This window comes from Octodon degus, unplaced genomic scaffold, assembly GCF_000260255.1.
Source record: "Octodon degus isolate 3935 unplaced genomic scaffold, OctDeg1.0 scaffold00053, whole genome shotgun sequence".
Lineage (NCBI taxonomy): Eukaryota > Metazoa > Chordata > Mammalia > Rodentia > Octodontidae > Octodon > Octodon degus.
The window spans coordinates 12,890,555-12,908,707 of NW_004524629.1; the positions used below are offsets into that span (position 1 = coordinate 12,890,555).

The window sequence follows — 18,153 nt, forward strand, 5'->3', positions numbered from 1 at the left end:
ATTTAATAAGCTTTTACTGAGTACTGAATATTGCTTAGCCTGGATCTTGTGAACACTGGTGCTTATAAAAGACTTTTAATGAGTACTAACTAACCAAGGCCACTGGCTGATGGAGCCTTTGCCAATCCTGCCTGTCCCATGACGCTTGGAGCTCCCAGACTGCACGACACACCTCTGCTTTTAGGGCTCCATTCTAGCACTGCCGAGTCATCACGCAGTCCTTTCAGTTCAGTAGCTCTCTGCTGAACAAAACTAGCATTGATTTACTCTGCATTTGTAATTCACAGTAATATTTTGAAGAAAACCATAGAGATATGTTTTATTTCAGCAATCAGAAAACTTGTGGCAAAGAAAAAAAATATAGAAGGGAAGCTACAGAGGAGAGATATCATCAAGGAATATTCCGATCATGCCTCACAGGTCTACGGGCCCCTGTCTCGCCTTGGTCGTTTCCCGGACAACAACTCAGAGGACTTTGTAGTAAAAAATCACTATCTGAACACTTATGAAGGTAACAACTTATATAACTGGAAGCATAGACTATTGTCTTAGACTCATGGGTTAAATATATAAATGCCATTCGTAATAAAAGGTATGCAATAATGAGTGAGATAAAATTTTATGTCAGGTTTATGAAGCAAACAAGGTACATATAATGAAATTGAGCCTTTAACAAGAAATATCAGAAAACTAGAGGCAAAAGCATGGCTTACAGGAGATAAAATCATGGAGAGGACCATACCTCTTAGGATGTTCACAGGCTTGTTTAAAAGATTTAAATTTTGATTGACAAGTTAAAGTATCTTGGCTGGTCATTTCCAAGCAGAAGGTGATAAATTGGAGAACATCTACTTTAAAATAGTAGTCTCATTTATCATGTGACTATTAATTTTCTATTGATTATTATAGAATTTATTGCTTTGTTGTAGGGCAATACTTATTTTAGAGTATATTTCTAATTTTATGGTCTAAATAACCAAGAATATGAGTTAACTATAGAAAAAATGCTTTACATTTCAGAGATGGTTCATTCTATTATATAAGATATACCTTATCAACAATTCTAAAAAAACCACTTGGAAAACAGATACTGAATTATCAATAGCCTTTATTTTTTTAACTCATTATTTATTGAAAATCAATAATAATTATATAGCAATTTAAAAATTGTAGACAAATATTGAAATGTGAAAGATGTAAGATGTAGACAGTGAATCTTAGAAAAATATTTCTGAAATGAATGCATAACATGAGATTAATAATAGATTGTACATTATAAAAATTATTTACAAACTTAAATGAATATAAAAATAATAATTGTCTAAAATAAACACAAGGGGCTGGTGAGATGGCTCAGTGGTCTAAAGCACCTACTTAGAACAAGCTAGGCAAAGCACAGGGACCACGGTTCAATCCCCCAGCACCACATGCCAGCCAGCCCTGCCCCCTGGTGGGCTGAGCTGGCCACACACACATACACACAAACACACACACACAAATAAATAAATAAAAATTTAAAAAAAATAAAATAAACACAAAGAAGAAAGAGTTTACAGATCAGTCATATAATAGTTCACTCTGTGCCAAAATCAATAAACTTATATTCAGATAATTAGAATTCTCCAAGTAGAATGGGGTAGGCAATAAATATTTAAAAATTTAAAATTTCTGAATTTAGTTAAAATTATAGCACCACATTTCCAAGAAAAATAACCTTTTGCTCAAGAAATATGAATAAAATAATACTAAGATAAACAAAAATGAAATTGTCCAAAACTAATTATAAAGAAAAAAATCATTGAAGTATATACATAGAAAAAATAGCTAAAGAAGAACACAGTTAAATGGCATCTTATTCCACATTAGAAAAAAAAAAAAGAGCAAGTGGATAAGAAACTAGACTTATTTATTCAAAGGATTGGAAACAAAAAGATCTGTCCTCATTGAGTTTTATACTTAGCACACATAACTTTGAAAACTAAAAGTAAAATATGTTCCAGTTATACAAGCTTGAAATAGTCTAATACTTCCAGATGTAGCATATAGAAAAGAACGAAGGCCATAATCCGGAAGGCAAGAGAAGTTGCTGGATGGTCCTGGATAAAGAACAAAGAGCTCTCAAAATGATAGTTATGCAGGACTATGTAAAATAATAATTATATTAGATGAACCCATTTAAAGGTCATTAAAGATTTCCACAAAACAGTATCAATTTTATGTCAGGTTCTATACATATTTTTTCATATTTATGTGTGTGCATGTGTGTGTGTGAGTGGGTGTGTAAGTGTGTGTAAAAGACAAAGAAAACCTAATATAAAGTCAATGGAAAATGGAAAAATACTTTTTAAAGTTTCTGATACTAGGAGAAAATATACCATGTCTCCTAAGATGCTTTTAGTGTGACATGCATATAACCATGTCAAAGAAACAGTAAACAAAAATTAAAAATGAACAATATTCAGAAAATTAAATATCAATTAGTTCAAAATTAAATTAAACATTTCAAAATAATATTCAAAAATTAAAATTAAATTGTGAGTCCAACTAAAAGTCCAAAATGTAGTGCATCATATGTACGAATCTGTGATCAATTCAGAGTTCTAAAATAGTATTTGATTAGGTTAATACATACAAAAATATCATTTATTTATTTATTTATTTATTTGGTGGAACTGGGAATTGAACTCAAGCCCTTGCACTTGCCAGGGAAGCACTTATTCCATTGAGCCATCTCCCCAGCCCCCAAAATATCAGCCAAGAAAAAGTTTTCATGATAGTAAAGAATTATTAAGAATAAAACATAACCAAAATACTGGACTGGCAGATATATGACCAGCATTTCTAACAGTTTGGGGATAGGATATCGCACAAAGTTCTAGTATGTGGTAGACGTGGACAGTGTCCATGACGCTTACTGGTGGTCAGGTGTCACTTGTGGGACTGAGCTACTATTTCCTTTTATATCCACTATGTAGACCTGCACAGAATCACGACCCATAAGGTGCAGGAGAAGTCTATTTGTAGAGTACGCTGATGGAAATATTTTGCTCTGGTATACAAAAAAATAATTGAAAGACTGCTGTTGTATACCTCTTTTTCTCCTGTGTTTGTTTGCCTTATTTGGTGGGTTCTTTCCATTCTCATTCATGGAGTTGTGGTCATTTTGATCCCTCTCTAGAATATCTTTTAGTAGTCTGTGTAGGGTTGGCTTTATCATCATGAAATTCTTTAGTTGTTCTTTTTCATAGAAGTATTTCACTTCTCCATCAAACTTGAAAGAGAGTTTTGCAGGGTTTATCAGTCTCTGCTCCATGCTCTTCTTTACTTGATGTTTGTGAAGAGAAATCTGCCGTTATTCTGATGGGTTTTCCTTTAAATGTGATCTGTTTGTTTTCTTTAGTGGCTTTTAGTATACTGTTCCTGTGCTGAATTTCTGGGATCTTGATTATTGTTTGGGTGTGGTTTTAGTTGAGTTGATGTTATTTGGAGTTCTTTTTTAAAAAATTTTATTTGGAGTTCTGTATGCTTCGGTTACCTGAATGTCAGATTGTTTCCCTATATTTGGGAAGTTTTTTGCTATTACTACTGCCCATATTCTTTTTATATCATTTGTATTGACTCTTTCTCATTGATGTCTATTAGTCTCACGTTGTTCATCTTTGCATAGTCTTGCAGATGTTGAATTATTTTTTCCTGTATCCTAGTTGTTTTTATAAGATCTTTTCTTACCTTTTCACTGGCTGCAATGGTATCTTCAAGGTCTGAAAGTCTAATTTCACTTTCATTCAAATGCTTTTGCCAGTTTGTGATTGAGGTTTTAATTTCTTGTATATCACTTTGAATCTGCTTCATGCATTCTATTTCTTATATTGCTCATTCAAGAATTCCTTTTTATATTCTCCTCTATTTTTTTATCAGTGTCTTCTTTAGAAGCACTTAGTACTTCTTTCATTATAGTTATTTCTTTTTTTACTTCAGAAATTATTTCTGATCTGATTTCCTCTATGCCTTTCTGCAGTTGTTTCTTTACTTCAGATGCCATTATTTCAAAGATTTCAGATGTGTGCTTTCCAATTTTGTCTATGCTATTGTCTTCTGCATTTGTTCTGGGTGGGGTTGGGGCCTGAGAATGCATTTTGCCCCTTCTCTTTGTCATTTTGTATAGCACTGTCTTCTGACCTTTGGTGTAGAGTTTGGTGCAGTTATTACCTTAGCACCAGGTCTGGATCTACTAAGTTCAAACTTGTTCAAGTGTGGCTTGGATCTGGCTGCTGTGTTCCACTTCTTCCTGCTGCAACCCTTCAAAATGAACCCACTGTGCCACTCTGGCAAGATGTTCTGCTCCTGGATCGGTTGGGTGTGTCTTGCCTCTAACCTCTCTGCAGGGAGTTCTGCTGTAGGGTTCCACACTTGGCCTGTCTGATGGAGGAAGTTCCACTCACAGGCCAGGCCTGGGCGCTGGCTGGAATATGGGTCCAGTGGGCCCCGAGTGGTCCCACTCACAGGTCGGACTTGAGCACTGGCTGGAGAGAGGATCTGGAGGGCCCCTGAGTAGCCTTTGAAAATAGCAAATATAAGCACTGGATACTAAACTCATCTATTTCCTTCTTCTAGGTTTAGTTGAACTTGAGTCATGTCTCCCAGAGTATGAGACACAGCCAGTAATCAAACCTCCAAAACCAAAAATCATTACCACCACAGCAGGCTTCCTGAAGAGGACAGTAAGGATGGACTATGAGTTGGCAGAGGTCCACAAGGTACAGTTATCGTCCACAGGACAAGATGCTTTTAGTGTGACATGCAGATAAATACTACCCTCCAAAAATTGCACTTTGTCTTGGACAGTAGTGGCCAGTGGGTTCATCCTGCCGTCCTGTGCTTTCTCCTCTCTAGACTTTCTCTTCTGGAGAATGCCCAAGATGTGCTGATCCACTGTGTCTCCCCACCCTCATTTCAAAGTGTAAGAAAACTCGGGAGTATTCTCCCCATTTACGGGAGTCATGTTACCTTCTGAAAGTGTTTTGAATTTTAGATCTGTATCAAAATTTGACACTACAAAGTTATAGCAATTTCTAGTGCTATATTGGAATTTGCTGTTGGTGTTAGCAATTGTAATAGGCTCCAAATTTTCCCTTTTACATACATTAGCAGGACATCATGAGGAAAAGAAGTCATGTTTAGTTTCTTTCTCATCTAGTTTAAAGTTCAAAAAAGTTGGATGGACACCATTAGCATGTGCTAGAATCACAGGCTGGGCCTGTTAAAACAGTGCTGCTGACCCCACCCTTGGTAGGTCTGAATGAAGATGCTGGAGAATTGGGGTGATTGTGTGTGTGCATGTGTGTGTGTGCATGTGTGCATATGTGCATGTGCACACACACACACACGGGTGTATGTGTGTGTGTGTGTTTCCAGGTGGTGCTGATCCTAAGCCCAGCAACCACAGTTTGAGACCCACCAGTGCATGACATTACTGTTTCATGCATGTTTGTTAGTTATACAGATTTCAGTAGCATAACAAGATTCCATGAAGAATCATACTTATCATAAGAAAGAAAATTCTGCATCTGTGGTTCTTTTCCTCTTTCTCTGTCTCTGAAAACTGTTCTCCATTCTCTCACTTTCTATAGCAGGGGCTTTTTGTGTGTGTGTGATAATAGGGATTGAATTTAGGACCTTGCGCTTGCCGGGAAAGTGCTTATTCTACTGAGCTATCTCCCTGGCCCCTATAACAGGTTTTTTGTACATAACTTTATTAGGTTATGGAATTTCCCTTTCACTTCTGATTTATTAGTTTTTCATGACGTGTCTATCTTGAGTTTTATCAAATGTCTGTCTACATCTAGTGAAATAATTGTATTTTTTTCTTAAAATTATTATAGTAACATTTATATTTTATGAATACTAATTTATCCTTATATATACCTGAAATGAACTTAACCATGGTTGTCATATTAGCTTATTTTTAATAAATTGTTGGGTTTTATGTACTAATACTTTGATCAAGATTCTTCAATCTCTATTCATGAGTGATATGACTTTCTCATTTTGACAAAGTATGGGTTAGGTGGTAGTGTTGGACAGATCTCCAATGAACTAGGGTATATTCCTTCTTCCCTTCTCTTTGAGAAGAGTTCTTAAAAGATTAGGATGATCTATTTCTTCAGTTTGGAAGAATATACACATAAAAGTGCCTAGGACTACATACCTAAGTCTGGCCTCTCTGTTTATGTGGGCCATAAAAATTATTGGGGCCTGAGAATGCATTTTGCCCCCTTTTTTTTTATTTTTTTTTTATTTTTATTTTTTTATTTTTTTAGACAGGGTCTCATGCACACTTCAGGCTGGCCTTGAGCTTATTTTGTAGCCCAGGCTGGTCTTGAATTCCCAATGATCCTACCCAAGTACTGGGATTACAGGTGTGCGCTACCATACCCAGTCTTGGAATACATACATATATATATATATTTTTTTGAAATAAACAAATTGTTTTCAGAATATATATATATAATATTTTTTTTTCTTTGCAATATGGGGGATTGAACTTGGGACCTTGTACATGCCAGTGAGGTGCTTATGCCACTGAGCTGTCTCCCAGGCCCTGAAATATATTTTTGATGCTTTGTTGCTTGTAATAAAATAGACTAAAAGAGTCTACTATTCAGTCTTTTTGTCTGTTTATAAAATCCATTTATTAAACATAATTGTATGTTTTAAAGCATATTAAAATGTATTATCTGATAACATTTTCTCTAATATTTTCATATTCATTTTCTCTTAGCTGTTACAAGGCTGGAATTGAAGAATGTTTCAGATTTTTTTGTGTATTTGATTATGCTTTTGATTGACCTTCTTTTACCAGACATTTTCTTTAGCTGTGAAAATCATTTTTAATTTTTTCTTTAAATTTCAGTTAATTTTCCTTTTTTTTTTTTTTTTTTTTTTTTTTTTTTTGCTGTACCAGGGATTGAACTCAGGACTTTGTGCTTATCAGGCAGGTGCTTATTCTACTGAGCTATCTCCTCAGCTCCCTTCCTTTTTTCTTGTATTTAAGATTTATTAGTTTGTTGACTAGGAAACATCTATATAGTTGAGGATCTGTGAGTTGCATAACAGTATTGAGCTTTTCCTTTCTGTCCCTGTCTTTCAGCTCTGCACTTCTTACTGTGGAGAAAGCCCAAGCTTGTACATTCGTGGTTCTCCTTCCAGAGACATTTATAAATGTGTGTGCATAGCTGGGTACATATATGTGTGTACGTTTACATACTCTTCCTTACTACTTATATCTTTGAGATCTGATAGTACCAGAAAAGTATCCTCATTTTATGCTTTCACGATATAATTTTCTATAAATTTTCTGAAATTATTTAACTAGCTCCTCCATTTCTGACAGATATTTGGATTTATAGCTTTCTAGTATTGAAAATGGTGGTGTAGTGATTAACTTTGTTTGCATATAATTTGGTACATATGCAAACATATCAAGAAGATAAATTCCTAAACAAGGCATTGCTGGATCACAATGTATATGCATGTATAGTTTTGATGGACTCTATAAAATTTTCTTGCATAAATAATGCCTCAGTTTCAGCAGTATGCAAGGGTGCCCTTTTCCCATGTCCTGACTGCCAAAATCAGTTAAGATTTTGAAACGGTTTTATAGAGTATTGATCAAGGCTCTGCTCTCAAGAGATGCTGGACTTTACAATTATTAAATACTTTTAGGCTGCCACTGCTTTCTATTTATTCACTAGCTGTGGCTACTATAGAACTGATACATATATTTGCTGTCATTTAATTTTAAAGAAACATAGAGGTTCCATTACAACTGGTTAGGCTGTTTTAAATTGCTCTTATAGTTTGCATATTTTTACCACTTTCACCTTTAGACTTAATGTTTTAAAAATATCATTTATTTATTTTTTCATGGGAAATAAAATGGACAATTATTATACATAGAAAATTAAAGTATAACTTTAAATCACAAACCATCAGAATTTGAACATACTCTCTTTTTTAATGTATGTAGTGCAGGATCTATGCGGTCTCACTACACAGATCGGACTCGTAGTGATTCTCCTGTTTTCAGCTTCCCAAGCACTGGGATTACAGGAGTGCACACCACGCCCAGTCTCAATTGCAGTCTCAGCATGCCCTGGGGGGCGGGGCCAGTTTGACGAGCCAAGGATTGAACCTCCAGCCCCCCTTGAGTCTGCCTAAGCAGGCACTTTACTCTGCTGAGCTATCTGGCTGGCCCTTTCAACCATCAGCATTATTGGTACTTTTAAAAATTATTCCCCTATGGCTAAAATGAAGTCAGTGAACAAAATGTCATGTGTAATTTTGGCAAGGCTTTTAGTGATGACAAGTAAAAAAAAAAGTTAGTATGCAAAAATACACATGTACTCTTTCACTAGCAAATTATTTAAAAAAAAAAATCTAGCTATAGTGCCACAGAGATAGCTCGGCAGTCTAAGTGCCTGCCTGGCAAGTGTAGGGACCGGGGCTCAATCCCCAGCACCACAGACTGTGCCAGTCTTCTCCCTGGGCACGCTGAGCTGGTCACCCAGACCAGGTATGGTGGTGCACGCCTATAAACATACACACATATATGTACCTAGCCATGCACACACATTTATAAGTGGCTCTGGAAGGAGAACCACGAATGTACAAGCTTGGGCTTTGTCCACAGTAAGAAGTGCAGAGCTGAAAGACAGGGACGGAAAGGAAAAGCTCAATACTGTTATTGAGCCCAGTGCTGTTATAAGCCCAGTGCTGGGGAGGGTGAAACAGGAGGATCACTGTGAGTCCGAGTTGCATAGTGAGACCCTGTACCAGATACATTAAAAAAAAAAATCTAGCTATGAAAGCTTCAATATCAAAGAAGAAAAAAACCTTTGTACTTTGCAACACTTGCCATTTAGTGCTCTTCTGTTCCTTGTGATAATAAAACATCCAAAGTTTTTAGTCTTTTACTGCGCAGGAAGATTTTGGTTGTATAGGCACTCATCTAAAAGAGCAAATTAGCTCATGTGAAAAAATGGGAGTTATGGGCTTTAGTTGCACAAGCAAGATGTACCTTTTAAAAAATCCCAGAAAAAAATTTAAATTTCACCAATTTTTTATGAAAAAATATACTAAAAACATGTACTGTATTCATTCAGCATTTAATGTGTCTTGAGGAGTGTCATAGTGTTCCTCATCATTGCTTCTCGGCCTTTTGGCTAAGATCAAGTGCATAGTGTTCCTCAGACTTTCTCAAAGAGACAACATAGCATAGAGATGGTACTTTCGATTGCAGCCTAGATCTTATAGTGGAAGAAAAGACAAGTACAAGGTGCATTTGTTGGTATTATTTCAGGCCTTGTTGGCTAAGAAGAATAAAGTTCTTGAAGAAAAGAAACCTCTACGCTTCTTTCAAAAAAAGCCCTTACCTGAGCCTCGGCTTCCAACTCCAAGCTTGACAATGACCTCCAATGTAAGTTCGAAGCTTCTACTTGAAGAGCTAAATTCAGTATTGTGGTCAGTGGTCAGTTCACTCTTAAGATGGTTTGAGTTGAAGACAAGACTAAGTGAACAGTGTTCATTTCTTAAGCTGTGACTCAAAATTGATTTTGTCTTTATTCTTATGTGTTAAACAATAAACACACACACACACACACACACACACACACAGAGCAAAGTGAAATGAAGAGAAGTCTATACCCAGTCTTAATTGGAATAAAAACGCCAAGGATGTTGGAAAGTAGCCATCAGAAGGTAATGTCAGTATGCCAAATAGGAAAGGAAGATTGAATGATGAGCAGTTGTATCCCTGCCACAGGGACCACTTGAGGACTGTGGTCCTCACAGGGAGCAGTTGATGCCTGTGGGAGTCAAAGAGAAATAAATGCCACAGGTGTCTTCAAGACAGGCTGGCATCTGGGCAAAGAATGGCTCAGGGGTCACCCTGACCAAGGCCACTTGTCACCTAACTCAGTTTGGGCAAAGCTTTGGGCTTGGTTAGGATTTCAGCTGGACTCATGCTGAACAAGCCCTCAAGAAATTGCTGGAGATGCCACAGTGTAAAATCAGTGTTTTGTGGAGAGGACTAGAATGGCTGGCAATGCCTGTCCCTCTGACTATAAGAGATACCTCCTCTAGAGGATGGCCCCAAGAAGCAGCCCATCCCTGCTCCAGACACTGGGCTTTTACTAGGCCAGGGCTCTGACATCAAGGAGAGATCTCACTAAGACCAATTACATCCTCGGGTGAGTGGCCTGTGTGGAGGGACCCAGGTGCTTCCACTGTCCAGACAGGCCACGCCCCTTTCCTAGACTCCAGGCAGGGTGCTAGTTACATACTGTGTTTCGCAGGGGTTGAAGCCATCACTGGGCTGTTGCTTTCTTTACACCAAGGGGGCTTTCATTCAATTTCTAGAGCACAGTTTCTGCCGTGCAAGAGTTATTTACAGTGGCTTTTATAGATGGTTAGCCTTGCCCAGGTTACTCTGATTTTACCAATTTAGGTTAAGCTCCAGGTTACTCTGATTTTGCCAATTTAGGTTAAGCTCTCATGAGAATGTCTCACTCTAATGATGGACTGGCTGTGTTCTTTGTTGACTCACACCAAGCATGAAAATACCTTTGCTAGAAGAATTTTATAAGCAATACTTGTTGCTTCCAGAAAGATTTTGCTGGAAGTGCCATCATTTGTAGGGGTCAAGCAGCAGTCCTATGATTTATTTTTATACCTTAGTATCACCTGGTAATGATATATTATTTATGATGAAAAGTCATAAGAAATTTTAATGAGCAATAAGTAGCATTGAAAATAGTATGTGTTCAATAAGGGCAGATACCATATTCTGTTTCTCTTTAAATTTATTAAGGGCATCTGGCACTGTCACTTTTGCTTGGAATAAGTCTTGAGAAAATATTTGATGCTTCTGTTCTTGAGCTGCTTATTTCTCCTCCTGTTGTTTTAGGAAGAAGAAGACATAGAAATGGCTGTGATCTATCTTCAGAGGCTACTGCGTGGCAGAGCCGTTCAGAACATGGTATGTGGGGCCACCTGCTGGCCCTCTGTCTTTTGTTTGACAAGAATGCATACATTCTTGGTTTGTTGGCTCAAGTTCCTCTTGGGCCTTGCTGTCCTGTGAAGCTCTATATGGGAGTCACCTACCCTTGCTCTGCTATGGCCACTGTTGTCCAGGCGGGGAGTGCAGTGTCGAGGAAGGCGAGAGGAAAGTCACGTGTCACTTGGCACATTTCTGACTCAGGGGACATAAAACTTCTTTGGAATGACTCCACAAATTTTCTCACCTGAGTTTTTACTATTAAAACATTAGAAACCAAGTAGATGGATCTAATTTTCTAAGACATGGGATAATTGAGTTTGTATATAGATAGCAATAACTTCGTTATAAAATAAAATAGTTATTAATATGGTTATTTTAATTTTTTTTTTTTTCCTGGTACCAGGGATTGAACTCATGACCTTACACTTGTCAGGCAGACCTAATATGTTTTAAAACCCCCATTATATTCCCATGCCCTATATTTTTGTTCTACATATATATTCTCATTTTAATTTTTTATTTGAAGTCTCACATTATAGGCAAATGATCTGAGTCTGAGAGAAGTTTAGCTAATTCACAGCAAATTTCAGCCTGGTCTTCCTGACTGTGGAGCCTGGCCAGGTCCACTTCCCGTGGCAGCACACCGTTCCACAGCTGCGGCTTATTCCTCCTCACACTGCTGTAATTCTTTTTTTCTTTAAACATTGCTATGATTCTTCAGCCGTGATAAGTGAGCCCAGTGAGCTAGGGAAGAAGCAGCTTGTGCTCAGTTTGTGTTTTTCATTTTCCTGTTACTCCAGGAAAAACACCCAGCAACGTTCAGATAGCAGGTTGTGTGTTAGCATCCAGCAGCACATTTATTGAAAACAGAACCGTGGCTGTGATAAAGTTGTTCCCCAGGGTCCTTAGGGAAGAACCACAAGAAACAAAGGGCAAAGTTCTGGTTTCTTACTATGGCCTTATAGTTGTCCCCTTGTTCCTAAGAGCCGTTTTCAGAATCTGAGCATGTAGCTCACTGAAAACTGAGCCCCTTCACTGGGCTGAAGGTGCAGGGGAGGATTCAGTCTCAGTGTGTGGAGCAGGCCTGCCCCAGGAGTCCCCAGAGCAGGACAGATCCACTGCTTGCGGCTGGCCCAAGTCGCACAGAGTGCAGCACACGGTCCCTAGTGTTTGGCACAAAGGTTGGTGATATGCAAGTCTGTCTTTGGTGTGTTTGCTGCAGATGTTTGAAGGGAAGGAAAAGCGACTGGAGCTGATCCAGGAGCTGCGCACCAGCAACGCACTACAAGAAGATGAGCAGCTGGTGAAAAAGGCCGAGAAGCAAGTGACCCTCGCCCTACAGCGGCAGAGGAACTTACATGACCACAAGGTTCTTTCTCTCTTTTCCTTTGGCTACATTCTCCTATTTTTAAAAATTGATTGATTGATTGATTGATTGATTGATTTGGTACAGTGTCTCACTACACAGCTCAGACTCACAGTGATCCTCCTGTCTCAGCCTCCCCAACACTCAGATTATAGGTGTGCGCCACCATGCCTGGTCTTGGTGGCCAGCACAGCATGCCTGGGGTTCAGGGGCTGGCAGGGCATGTGGTGCCTAGATTGGAACACTGGACCTTGCACTTGCCAGGCAGACACTTAGGTCACTGATATATCTCCCCAGGCCTTCCTTTTTATTTTGTTTTTGTTTTAATCACACAAGAAACATTATAATAATAAATGAAATGATTTTTTTAAAAGCCCACAATCACAGTACTCTGTCAGCATTCATAATGCTGCTGCAGGCTGTAATTTGAAGCAGGGGTGGGGGTGCTTTCATTGAACTTAATTTGAGTAGAGCATCCTTTTCATTGCAAAAAAGAAAAAAACCTATCCATTGTTTTCAACTTTAAAACTTTTCCCTTTCAACTTTTCTTTTCTTAAAAGTTCATATCTTCAAAAGGGTTCATGACTTCTTTTATTTTTAAAATTTAACTTTATTGGTACACTCTGAATATACATAATTTTCACATCCGTCATAGGAATTCCTACCTAATATATCTTGATATATTGCATAATATATCTTGAGTTTTCTTTTTTACCCATCTAATTTTTCTTAACTCTATTGAATTCTAATTATTAAGGACTTTTAGCAGAATGAATAAGTAATAAAGCAATGTGACAAAGTGAGAAATAAGATTTATTATTTATTATTATAAATAAATAAAAATAAATCATAAACAAAAATTTATTTATATATAAATAAAAATAATTTTATTTTTATTTATTTTGAGATTTATTTTAGAGCATCAGTACTTCTAAACTTTATAGCCATCTATAGCTCATTCTGGTTGAACTGCCCATAAATATATGTTGCTATCCCAAGGTGTTTGGTCCTTTTCATCCTTACCTCCTGGCCTCTCTTCCTACCTGAAGCAGCAGAAAATTGGAGCTGTACACCAGCTACTATAAACATTTTCTTCTGTTCTCTTCCAAGATTTCTCTAACTATACACACTTTCTAATGTTGTTGGCTGTAGTATAAATACTTCTAGTCCTTTCCCCATCATCTATAAGTCATATGAAAAACTCAATTTGCAGAGCTTCGTGTTAGAAGAAAGTGACACCTACAGCAGAGTTGATTTGATCGACCTTTCATCCCATGCATGTCTTTGCACTATATAGAATTGAACACAAATTGCAGAAAGCTTGGAAATGATGATGACTTTAATTTTACTTGTGGACATCCTGCAGATGGTCACTTAGCTTGAGGGGTCAAGTGTGGGATGGTAGGGAAAGAGAGTAAAGAGCAGCAGCCTGTGAGACCCACCAGACGATCCAGAGGAAGATGAAATTGTAGACAATGGATGTCCGAATCCGGAGGTCTTAGAGCCATGGAAATGTTTAGGCAGGGAGTGGGATGTCATGAAATCAGTAGACGTGGAGACCAGGCATAAAAATGCTCTCCCTGGCCCTTCTTCAAGGTTCCTGGTGATGGACTTCAGCAGGCATAGCTAAGCCAACTGGCTTTCCAGTTCACTTGTCCCATGACTGACAGATTATGTCAACTCAGAGTGAAGGAGAGATGGATGGGCAAAGCTGTCACTTAGCCAAGGACCACTTGTTTTACTCTGGCCAAGTACACCAAAGATCTGCAGGTGTCTTAGGGAGGGGGAACTCCCGTATAAGCAGAGCAATGCTGAACCTCATCCTTTCCCCTCCTGTTTCTGTAAGAAACCAGCCAATGCACAGTGCCCAATTACATGATGCATTACGAAATGAGACTGCAGAGGAATCACCTTTCTAAATGTGTTTAATAAATTTCAAATGAGATTGTCCTACATGAATGTCTCCAGAGTCCCTGTTGAGGAAAGAAGCTGTAAATGAACATGTGGCAGTCTTAGGACTTGAAGGGTTGTTTCTTTATTTGGTTTCTTTGAGACACAGTTCTTCCATGTAGTCCAGGCTGGCTTTGAAGTTGAGGCAGTCTTCCTGCTTTAGCCTCCAAATCTGGGAGTATAGTCATGAGCTACTGCATCCTGTATCCAGGATCTGAGGGCATGACTGTGCCCCAAGTGATGGATCTTATCTCTGGAGACAGGGAGAGAATCCCTTTGTGGTCTTTAGACCAAATGTCCATTAGGAGTGGAGTGGTGCTGTTCTAGCTCCACCTTTTCTTTCCACTGTCCTCTGATATATCAATGCAGTTAAAGTTGGAGGTTAGAAAGTATGCGGGTTAGGCAGTGAGTGAGGATGAGGGTGTTGGGGCTGAGGCTACACCTGGCTGATAATTTTATCCAGTAGCCATATTGCCCTTGAGACCTGTGGGAATACCATTCCTCCAGGTACAAATCAGAAAGAGAAAGGAGCAGGGAATAGACAGGCAATGTTAAAGTAACAGATGGCTGGAGAGAGAGAGAGAGAGAGAGAGAGAGAGAGAGAGAGAGAGAGAGAGAGCCCTTTTCCCTTAAACCTGAGGATAGATGAGGCACAAGATGACGTGCTTCATGTGATAAATCACTTTACATACTTTGCTTCATGTGTCAAAGCCAGAACACAAAGATCCACAGAGAGATGCCAGAGCTTACTCTTAGACAGGAGCTCCGTGAGCTCCTTATTTTACCTCAACAATCACATAGAATTTAGACTTTTTCCTGTATTTTTTAAAAGATAGTTGTTAATGACTTTGAAATTATTAAAGAAAAAGTTATCTGCTTTCAAGTCATTTAAGATCTTGAAATTCCTCAAATTTGTATGGAAAGAGCAGCCATTAAAAAATTAAAAGGTATCATGGGTGAATTTCTGGGAGATTCTATCGTATTCAACATTAACATTATCCTTAATAAGAACCCTGAGATTTCCCTTCATGCCTGGGAAAATATTCTTGATCTTCTTGATAAAACTGAAATAAAACAATACATTTGTGTGACTGCTAACAGAAATGTTTTGCTAAATCCTCTTCATGGTTTGAGGACTATGCTAGTAACTGACTGAACAGTTTATTTCTAAGTTTTAAAGCAGTTTTCTTAGTAAGAAAGCTTGCGATGGGCCCAAATTGAGAGAAAACAGTCCTAATAAATGTGTCCTGGCTGTGAATTGACCTCAGGAGTTTCGCTTTCCTAAAAATCACTATTTGCAATGGCATTTGTATCCTTCAAGTTGTGTTTTTCCTTTTAAGGTGTCACAGGTTGAAAACCACTTGGCTGGCCTGGAAGGAAGGGCGCTGGCAGACATGCTCGACTTCCTGTCCAAAGAACTGGTGAGACTACAGGAGGAGAGGCGGATCCATGCCTTTGCCATGCTGGCTGAGCGCCAGCGGCGGATACGGGAGGCTGAGGAGAGTGGCCGGCGCCAGGTGGAGTACAGGCGTCTGCTGGAGGAGGACCAGATGTTTCAGGAGGCAAGTAGGCAGCTGCGTGTGTAGATGCTCCCACAAGGAACCTGTTGAATCAAAGGCTTCTCCTGATTTGAAGCAGCATCAGGGTTTTACTGTTCATTTGTTCAACAAAGTACGCATTGGATTCCTACTAAATGAATGGAGTATGTAGGCTTTAAAGAAAGGTCAGCCAATGTTTGTGTTTTTCTGGTCTTGTTTCCAGTAGATGTTCTTATAGTAAGTAGGGAAATTTTTGCTTTTCTGCAGGTGATTAAAGCTCACCAAAGTACTGTAACCTCCTATCTGGAAGACATCATACTGAATACTGAAGAGAAGACTGCCGAAGAACAAGCCAGAGCAGAAATAGAAAAGATGGCAGAAGAAATCAATGACATCGCTTACGAGATGGAAAGCCGGTATGTGCCCAGAGATGCAGCTGTAGAATGGAAATCCCTCCTGCTGTTATGTAAGTTTTCAGTAGTTTAAGATTTCACCACCAAAGTGAAACACACCCATGCATTGATGTCTGATGTTTCATTAGCACCACTCATTAGAAGTTAACGTGTCTAAGACTGGGCATGGTGGTGCATGCCTGTAATCCCAGCTCTTGGGAGGCTGTAAACAGGCGGATCACTATGAGTCTGACCTAGTAGTGAGATCCTGAACACCCTGTAAACCCTTCCCTAAAATACAAAAAAAAAAAAGAAGAAGAAGAAGTTAACGTGTCTATACCCCTGGATGGGAGGAGCATTGCCAATGAAATACTCTGCTGTGCTCTGCAATCTGGATTACTTTCATACTGTGTATTTTCAATATTCCAAGCCTTGGACACAAAATAGATACATGTGTCCAACACTATTTGGACTTGATCCCAAAGGTTTTGGCTTTTATATCTAAGCCATATTTCTAAAATTCCTTCTCTTGTCAGTCAGTAAATGAAGCATAGGGTCAAATCCAAGTTTTCCACGGAATTTGAGCTAACTCGCCGGGAATGTGGCATTTCAGATCACTCAGTCAAAGAAAATGTGATAGCAGGGCTTAGGCTGTGGAGTTTTTTAAACAAGCAAGAAAGATGTAAGTCTAAGTCAGCAATCCAAGAGAAGAAAAGGAAAGCATTTAATTTTAAAAACTTTTTAGACGAACTCGACTTCAGTCAGAGGAGATCGTTGCTGAGTTGGTTTATAGTTTTCTGATCCCAGAGGTGCAAAAGGACTTCATCAAAGAGAAAGGTAAGCCCAATAGAGGTACTTCACTTGGCGATTTTTAAAAGTGAGATAAATTATTTTCAGTATCCCAGAGATTTAAAACTAAACAAAAGTATGTGGAACTTTCTGATGACTAAGGACTGAGTTTTCTTAGTTCAGAACTTGTCATGTTCTCTTTTTTGCTTTCTGATTGTAGAATATTATCTCTGCTAGTAAAGATCAGGCAAGCTTCTATTAAGTTTGACAGATTACCAAGATTTGTTCCCAGAAGAGATTTATTCTGTGATTCAAGCCATAGGAGCCTTTTGCAGTCAGGATATGTGAATTGCAAGTGCTGAAAAGTAGGAATGCCCAAGGGCTCTGAATCTATTCTGCTACCCTGCCAGGGTCATAAATAACATGTTCCTACTGGGAATATATCTAAGTATGAATGCCCCAAGTTATCATTTGTCAAAAGTGAAAGTAACATAGTTTGAAGATTGATGTGTTTAGACAACAGAGAAGGAGAGAAAAAATATGTCATAAAAAGAAAAAAGAAGGTTCTTTTAGAACTCTGAGACTATGGGCAGCAGGTCTGATCCCAGAGAGAGATGAACAATTAGGAGATCAGTTCATGTGCAATAGCAGCTCAGAAGTTTTCAGGGTCATGCGGGGAAATTCTGAACATGGTTAAGCAGAAAAAAGTGTACTATTAGATTACCCAGGGATGAAGGAATGAGAGAGTTCTATCATGTTAGAATGAATAGCTCTTTTCTTTGACATAGGGTCTTACTTTGTAGCTCAGGCTGGCCTCAGACTCCTCGCAGTCCTGTCTCAGTCTCCTGAGGGCTGGGATCACAGGTGTGCGCCACCACACCCAGCAGGTTATGTGATTTTAAAACCAATTCTTCCTGGTGAGAAACACTTACTTTGCTTCCAGCTTTTTTTCTATTACTTACTAGTACTACAGTCAATACATTTTACACATATCCTGTCCATGCTTCTGAGAGTGAAAGCCTGGCAGCACAATTGGTGGTAAATGGGAAACCAGCAATA

At 38.6% G+C, this 18,153-nt stretch overlaps 1 protein-coding gene across 1 annotated transcript in view; it reads left to right on the forward strand.

Annotated features, from left to right (window-relative positions):
• Maats1 (MYCBP associated and testis expressed 1) overlaps nucleotides 1-18,153 on the forward strand; it is a 63,355-nt gene that overhangs the window by 28,285 nt on the left and 16,917 nt on the right. The window contains exons 9-16 of the mRNA XM_004633331.2: nucleotides 329-511; nucleotides 4,615-4,757; nucleotides 9,362-9,478; nucleotides 10,967-11,038; nucleotides 12,282-12,428; nucleotides 15,716-15,937; nucleotides 16,181-16,329; nucleotides 17,051-17,142. Of these exons, the coding sequence (XP_004633388.1) occupies nucleotides 329-511; nucleotides 4,615-4,757; nucleotides 9,362-9,478; nucleotides 10,967-11,038; nucleotides 12,282-12,428; nucleotides 15,716-15,937; nucleotides 16,181-16,329; nucleotides 17,051-17,142 (1,125 nt within the window). The remainder of the gene's footprint in view (nucleotides 1-328; nucleotides 512-4,614; nucleotides 4,758-9,361; nucleotides 9,479-10,966; nucleotides 11,039-12,281; nucleotides 12,429-15,715; nucleotides 15,938-16,180; nucleotides 16,330-17,050; nucleotides 17,143-18,153) is intronic.